The sequence below is a fragment of the Phalangium opilio genome, unplaced genomic scaffold, assembly GCF_054372755.1.
Source record: "Phalangium opilio isolate 3A_F unplaced genomic scaffold, DU_Popi_V2 ptg000042l_1, whole genome shotgun sequence".
NCBI lineage: Eukaryota > Metazoa > Arthropoda > Arachnida > Opiliones > Phalangiidae > Phalangium > Phalangium opilio.
In genome coordinates this window covers 9,381,532-9,389,208 of record NW_028324166.1, presented here as the reverse complement: position 1 = coordinate 9,389,208, position 7,677 = coordinate 9,381,532, and the positions used below count along the sequence as shown (strand labels likewise).

General features: G+C 37.1%; 1 protein-coding gene across 1 annotated transcript; it reads right to left on the bottom strand.

The window, feature by feature from the left end:
- Positions 1-7,382, bottom strand: LOC149679037 (uncharacterized). Its single transcript, XM_089835971.1, has 4 exons — positions 7,298-7,382; positions 2,734-2,954; positions 2,298-2,617; positions 1-274 (listed from the first exon to the last, which is right to left on the bottom strand). The coding sequence occupies exons 1-4, from the start codon at positions 7,380-7,382 to the stop codon at positions 67-69; spliced, it is 834 nt and encodes a 277-aa protein (XP_089692097.1). The 3' UTR covers positions 1-66.
- Positions 7,383-7,677: the final 295 nt, after the last annotated feature.

Sequence of the window (7,677 nt, the reverse complement as noted above, 5' to 3'; positions counted from 1 at the left end):
CTAGGGGGTGTATTTTTCTACACACTTTTGGAAATTTGATTGTAGTCATCTATCAACTTTTTACTATTAATAATTTCCTGCCCAAATTTCTAGAATTAGTACGGCCAACGATATGCCAAATCCAATTGGCATCAAGTAGAATGGCATATTGAGAGCGAATAGGTTGATGCTGGTTTCGACATTTATTGGTTTTACCCAATCTAAGTAGTCCCTGATATATCGACTGGTTAATTCGAAATGTTCCAAGGGTTTAGTCTCGAAAATATAAAGCATTCTGCAATGAAAAATTCAACCTAAATAATTTTTTGTCTTTTATTGTTAATTATCATTAGTAAACTATAATGGAGACCGGCGTAAATTGGTCATATTTTTAGTTTCATCCCAAATCAGACGTAAGTCCAAATTTTGGGCCACCATTTAATATATATTGAACCGCAGATCACCTAACTCATGGACAGGCAACTGAATAGGGAGCTATAGATTTGCTTTAAGCAGTCACAAAAAGGTCATTACTTTTGCTTAATCCAAAAATACCCCTAAATCTCAAAGTTTGGGAAACCATTTTAAATTAATTTAACTAATATCGCGATGGTTTTCTTAATCCAGCGTATAAGCGCTTCTAAAACCACGAAATTACACTCAAGGGAAAATAGACCCCGCCGGGCAAATAGTTCCTCCTCTTTTATGACGTGCGGAAATGGTCCATCGTGTGCACCGATAAAGCAAATTTCTTCTATCTATTTTAAAGCAAATTTTCGCTCCTGTGTTGCCCGTAACCAGGACCGGAAATAAGAAAAATTCTTATAGAACATTTGTCCAGTAACACCCCCATTGACTGGAAAATTTATAGGACATTGTCCACTAGAGTGTGCAAAAATAGTGTCGCATCTTCATTGCCAAGCTATCAAAACTACGGAAAATTTATTGGTCAAAATGTCCAGTAACCCCCTTAGTTTTAAAAAAAATGATGAAACATTTTTAAATTTTATTGGAGAATGTCCAGTGTCCTGTGCTTATTTCTGGTACTGCACGTAACATTCTAGCTAATCTTCTACACATCAGTTTTACCTTGCCAATTAAAGGCAAGAACCAATTGGATCTCGTTCTCGAGGGTGGATCTAAACCAGTCTTTGCTAAGCATAGCGGGTCAGTCAGCTCCAACCCCTCGACTATGGGAGCATCTACCGACCATTACTGTAATTATTTGTAGAGAAACCAATGCGCAGGGGCGGAGGGGTCAATCCGACTCGCCAAGAGGCAACGTCAGATGGAGGCTAGCCAACGCGTACTGCCTCTAGCGGTGCTTCTTGACGCACTGCTACATCTGCAATGGTCTCTTCACCAATGTCTATAATGCAATGGTCTATTGACATTTGTGTAAACTAAACTACAACCAAGACTTGCTATAAGACATTATATCCTGAGAGAATACTACGTTAATTATCCTCTTGGTACTGTAGGCTCGTGCCTAGAGGCCCCGGAACTCAGGGGCCCCCTGATGGCCAGCCTTAAGCTCTCAGCTGTCATACCGCAGTGGGCCCCCGAGGGTGTTAATCCGGCAGTAGATAGTGGAACCATGGATATGTATGAATATTAAGATATTATAGTTACCAAACTCCCGAAATCTCGGAATCTCATCATAAAACATGATAATTTCAAAATCTCGAAATCTTCTCCTTAAATAAAATAATTTAAAATTCTCGAAATACTCATTGAACCGCGAAAGTGTAATACTAAATCCTCAAAAGTTGCAAAATATGCCACTAAATCCTAAAAATCTCCTTCAAAACCCTACAATCTTCTTGAAAATCTTGAAGTACTATGGAAAGTCTTGAAATCTCATTCAAAATTTGAAAATTTTATTGAAAGTCTCAAACTAGATGTCAAGTTTTTTAAAATTTCAAAATCTCAAGTGAAAACTTCCAAATCCTCATCTGAGGTGATAAGGTAAAACCCGTATTGTGTTTATTGTCTTCTTATGAAATGTTTGAGCGACGCTTTCCATTTCCAAGTTCCACTATGTTTACATTACTGGTAACAATTATCGTCAGGAATGGTTGTCATATGAATTCCCTTCCTTTAAACCCGTTTTTTAAAATTTCAAAATCTGAGGTGAAAACCTCCAAATCCTCATCTGAGGTGATAAGGTAAAACCCGTATTGTGTTTATTTTCTTCTTATGAAATGTTTGAGCGACGCTTTCCATTTCTAAGTTCCACTATCTATACATTACTGGTAACAATTATCGTCAGGAATGGTTGTCATATGAATTCCCTTCCTTTAAACCCGTTAACTTACCCCAGTGTAAAATATTCCGAAAACTCTTTTGGTTGTCCATTGAACATTGAGTGTTCCACTGGAATTACTAATATTTCGCCAAGCACTTCTGATTTTGAAGTGTAAAAACCACCTTTTTCGAAAAGTCTTTGCAAATCTTTCTCATCTGGATCGTTCAATGTGGTATGCAAGGCGAAATTTAAAATAAATTCACTAATAATCAACGCTTTGCCCTCAATTATTTCTTCGTAAAACTCTATGGTCAAAAGGTCAGTGAAGTAAAACAGGTTCTTCTCTTGTACATATTGAAACCATGTTTGCCGTTTTGAATCAGAATTCGCCTAATTTAAATAAGAAAGTAAAAATTAAAAATAAATCTATGTTGGAAAATTTCAACTATATCTCTCCAGAGAATCCTGAATGGTGGGTTTGAAATACTAAAACAACTTTATCTCACCCAATCTTGTAGAACCTCATACACGAAACCTTTGTTCATCACCCACGGATCTACTTTCGTTTGACTAACTAAGTCCTCCAAATTGTCAATAAAAGGGAAACTTTCGAGGTAAAATTCTGATTTCAAAAAACATCCCAAGTAGCACAGGAAGAAAGTGAGTGATATGAACCACGTGAATAGAAGAATTTTGACACTTGGATGATCTTCCCAAGAATTCAGAGCTAAAATTGGAAAATTAGTATTAACGCAAAAATTTTTCAATCTGATGACGGTCGTTAACAACTCTTCTGGTGTTCTTTAATTTATTATGAAATTTCTCTCTATTGCACTAGAGCAAAATGTTTTAACTTTGAGAACAAAAGATAAGCTTTATAAGCGGCAATAGTACTTCTTTTAAGTTTAAATGTATAGATCCTTAGTCACATGAAGTTCTATTGTTTTTATTTTTAAAACGCAAGCCCTGTCAAAGGTATTCTATTTTTCGCTAAATGTTTTTAATTGGTAACTGCAAAAGTGGATGAGAGGAAAAGTATTAAAATGGCCAAAAGTCGCGAGTCATAGGAGTTTCGCCGTAAATGACCGTTTTATTGGCGTAGCTATACTGGGCCTGTTCACTCCCTTAAAATAGGTCTTGTGTTAATTCGCGTTTACGCGGTTACCGTCATCTGCTATTGTGTATGCTAGAACTTCCTCGATTTGTGTTTGTAGTCAGGACAGAGTAGCTGGTAATGTTTTAAAAGGTATTTGAAGGTATAATATGGATTAAAGTAAGATTATCGAAGCAATAGAAGAGCACATAAAACTAGATACGTTTAAAACAAATCTCGGTAATTTAGCTTTAGCGCGAGCAGCTTGCGTCGTGATGCGCGTGATCGAGTGGGCTATGGTTAAACCAAGGAGCATAAATGTCTGAACTACTTTCAGTCGCGAGTTTGCAAGACCATCCGTCACTAGTAAACTAAATAGTTATTGGCGAAACTTTGATGTCCGCGTTTTTTAACACAGGCTCTATGGCCATTGTCATACTTTCCCTCTCATCCACATTTGGTAACTGGTTATGCTTTGTGGAGCAAAATTTCCGGTCTCGCCTAGTACATACTCTGTCTTTTGGAGTTAATTTTCATAGCCTTCTTAAAAACGGGAGTTACACCTCAGACCAAATGACCTTGGACATGCAACTGAATAGGGAGCTGCGTTTGCTTAGAAAAACACCTGACACTAGTGTTGTGGCGGCGGGTGTCGTAAGTTTATTATGAATTCCTATTAAAAAAATGTTACATTCGACGGTAAATTGCGGTCGGTAGACGCGTAAAGGCTTGTGATACGCATTGTCATTTGTTAACCCGGATTTAACACGGCTTTGCGTGTTGTGTGAGGCCACAGCCACTTGTACTTACGTTCGAAGAAGATCAGTGAAAACAAGTCAAAAACATTCCACAAAAAAGATTTCACGAAAGTAACTGCGTTACTGACATGATTCGTTTTCCGAAAGTAATCGACGTAAGACATAAGCAGAGATATCGAGACGAGGCTTAACAGTAGGCTAATAACAGTCTGAAATATGTTAAAGGTTTAATTCGGAATCTATAACCAGAAGTGAGATGAGACTAGAAGTACTGAGCTAGCCAAATTCTTCACTTGGCATTAGTGAATATTCTTGATAACACACCAAAGGTTGGCCCTCTGGTGGCGGTTTCAGAATTTCCCCTCCAAAACGTGAGACGCTCGCGGTGGTAGACGGCCGAACTAGATTCAAGCACCCGCGTCCGTGTTCGGCGGCTTTAGGATGAGGGGAAGGGGATAGGAAATTTTTTGGAACTCGACCAATTTTTTTCTCTCTATGGTCTGGCGCGATGGATGCGGCATAAAATCCTCAAATTTGTTCACTAGTGCCAGGACCTATTACCAATGCTAGAGCCCTTCACTTCTAGTCTCATCTCACTTCTGCTATAACCTAGAGTGCTAAGGTGGTTTTCACTTGGGTATCTGTATTCAAGAAGTCCATAGATGATGTCAATATTTTTTCTGGCGGTGAAGATGTAATATATATATCGGCTGTAGAGAAAATGCCTCTGAACGTCCATCTACTACTATTGTATAATATTTTGTAGTTACACGGTATTGCAACGTATTGCATATCCTATGAAAATAAATCGATGACTTATTTGAACTGTGACGAATGAGTATTAAACCTAACGAGGAACTATGATTTGTTATTTTACTCACCTGCAGAGAATCAATTTGGGACTCCAGACGGTTAAACTCAAAATAAGTGAAGTTATTCCATATCATCCTATATTTTTATTAGTAAAATAATTGTTCAGACAATACATCAGTATTAAAAATGATTATAAATTGTTTAGACATTGATAGGCTTAAATAGCTTGGAAGTACCATAACTAGCTTTCCGACCCTATATAGTTTGTTCTTTTTTTTAATTTTTCAAACCAATAGGGTTTTTGTTTAAAAATCTCTCTGGTGTACGACATGAAATTCCATTTTATACTAGACTATCTCAGCTGCGCTGAAGTGAAAATGGCACTGTGTCAGGGTTGGGTTTTTCACCAGGAGAGTAGGAAATAGTGGCAAAAACTAGTTTGCCTCTGTAGTCAAAATACACCAAAGCGTCATTGCGCTTACGCATTTTAAATATCCGCATGATATTTGTTTTAAGCTACATTTATGCTTGTGGGATTAAGAAACCATAGGGATAGGAAAAAGAATTTTACACTTTAGGAGTGGAAGAGTAGGGTCTCTAATTTTTAATTTCCCACTTCCAGTGGCTTAAGGTCATTACTGTTACTGACTATTGTTCAAAATGTGTGAACGTCTCAACTGATGAAACTTGTAGAGGTTCTAATAGAGGGACTGATTTCTGAACCTATGCAGAAAACAATGTAATAAAGAGACAGTCTGAACACTTTTAACAGTTTTGCTGAATCCTGAACCTTGAACACTGGAAACAATGCAAATGCTTGTAGGTCCGAATGTCTTCGACAAATTTCTTCAAGAACCAAATATTATTTTCTTCGTACACGGTTCAGAATTTTAAGTTAGAGAAAACTAGTAGAAATAGCTAATAATAGGGTAAAGTGGGTATTTAATCTAGGAACTCCACTATTTTCAACAGTCTAGACGATCAGTAGACAAGTGAATATCTTCTGTTCGGACTATGGTATTACTGAGTTAAGCCTTTGTTTCGAAGCTTTCAAAGGTAAGTAAAGATGGCTATCCAAGAGTTGTACTAGAGGGGTTAAGAAAAGATTGTTCTAGAGGGATTGAGGAATGAAAGCACAAGTGAAGTTCAGCAAATATATTAGTTTCTTTAGAAGTAGATCATGCACGCATATGGATTGTTTTCTAGTATAACGCACTCAGTAGCTAGAGCCACTCTAACAATGCATCTGGATTTCTATCTTTATTAAATGCATGTATGTAAAAAATAAACAGTTGAACTGATAAGTTACTTAGGGTTTGCATGAAATATTTTTTCTTTCTAGCTTAAGCAAATCGAGAACCGAAATTTTAGGAAATTCAAAGATAAAACTCCTATTTTTAAAGACAATAAACTCTAAAGCACTAACCTAGGGAATAATTAAATCAACCTCGGTAAAATCGAGAAGTAAACCATGGTACGTTTTGGCTTTTTCAAGTATAAATAGAGCCTTACGTGATATTGTGGAGCCTTTTCGAGTAGTCAATGTAGGTATTAATGATGTGAAATGATTGTGGAAACATTAAAGATTCCTGTTTTAATTAAAAGAAAGGACGATTTGAGAATTATTCTTATTATTTTTTCCAAAACATCGACCAGAGCAATAAAAGACAACGTACGTTTTACGTAATTATGTCTGTCTGATACATTTAAGAGAAGAGGCAAATACGAAACCGTTGGGTTTGGCACACCCATTAACAATTAAAGGAAAGGGAATTAGCTCCCTAGAACCCAGTGAATATACCCAACCGTTTCGAGTTCCTTCATATGAAACGTTTGGGCGATGTTCCTTATTTTTAAATACTACCAGAAGCCAACTAGGCTTTACACATGAAGTACGTAACATGTGCCTGAGGGAGCTACACGATATTCTCTAAGCTCCTAGTAAAGAACCTCCCCTTACGCGGACTAAAATAGTTCAGTAACGCGGCTCCTTCGGATCCTTGCGATCCTTCCGCCTTTAGAACCGATTTACCTGGTACATAAATTCGGGAACTACTATAAAGACTCAGTAGGGTGTCAAAAATATTCTTTAGATTAAACTTTTCACAATACCAAAGATTATTTACGAGTAAGGATCTTATCAATCAGGGTAGCTTTTGCTAGGACTATTTAAGACGCCGTGTATTTGTTTTTTAGATAGGCTCGAGAACCGGGATACCGCTGATGCCTAGCCAAGGCTAAGTGTAAATTTCGACTCTACTATTATTCGCAGAGCTATTTTACTGTTGAAATTAAAAAAATTTCTTATAATATTTAGTTCAAGACTTATTAAATGACTCGAAAATTTTCAAAGCTATAAAACGTTGAATATATTATAACGACTAACGAACTATACCGCAAATTTGCCTTCCGAGCTTATGTCGACGGTGAGTTCGAGTCGAGGTCCGTTGCAAGAAAATAGTACTGTAGCCGTCGCCGATTGGTCTGGCATTAAAGAGGTTATCTACGGTTAGGGGCTTATGATTGGTGTAGCTCCCCCAGGCACATGTTACGTACTTCATGTGTAAAGCCTAATCGGTTTCTTAGACTACCATCTTCACATGTATATTCATAAGACAGATATCATAGGGAAAGAAGGGTTTCAATTATATTGACAAAGTGACACACTTATAATTTTAGTCGCTATTCCACGCGAAAATATCTTTCCTATTGTTACCATCAAAGTTTTTTAGGCTTTACTGATGTAATTATCAGGGCATTTGAAAACCGAATAAAACAAAACGCTA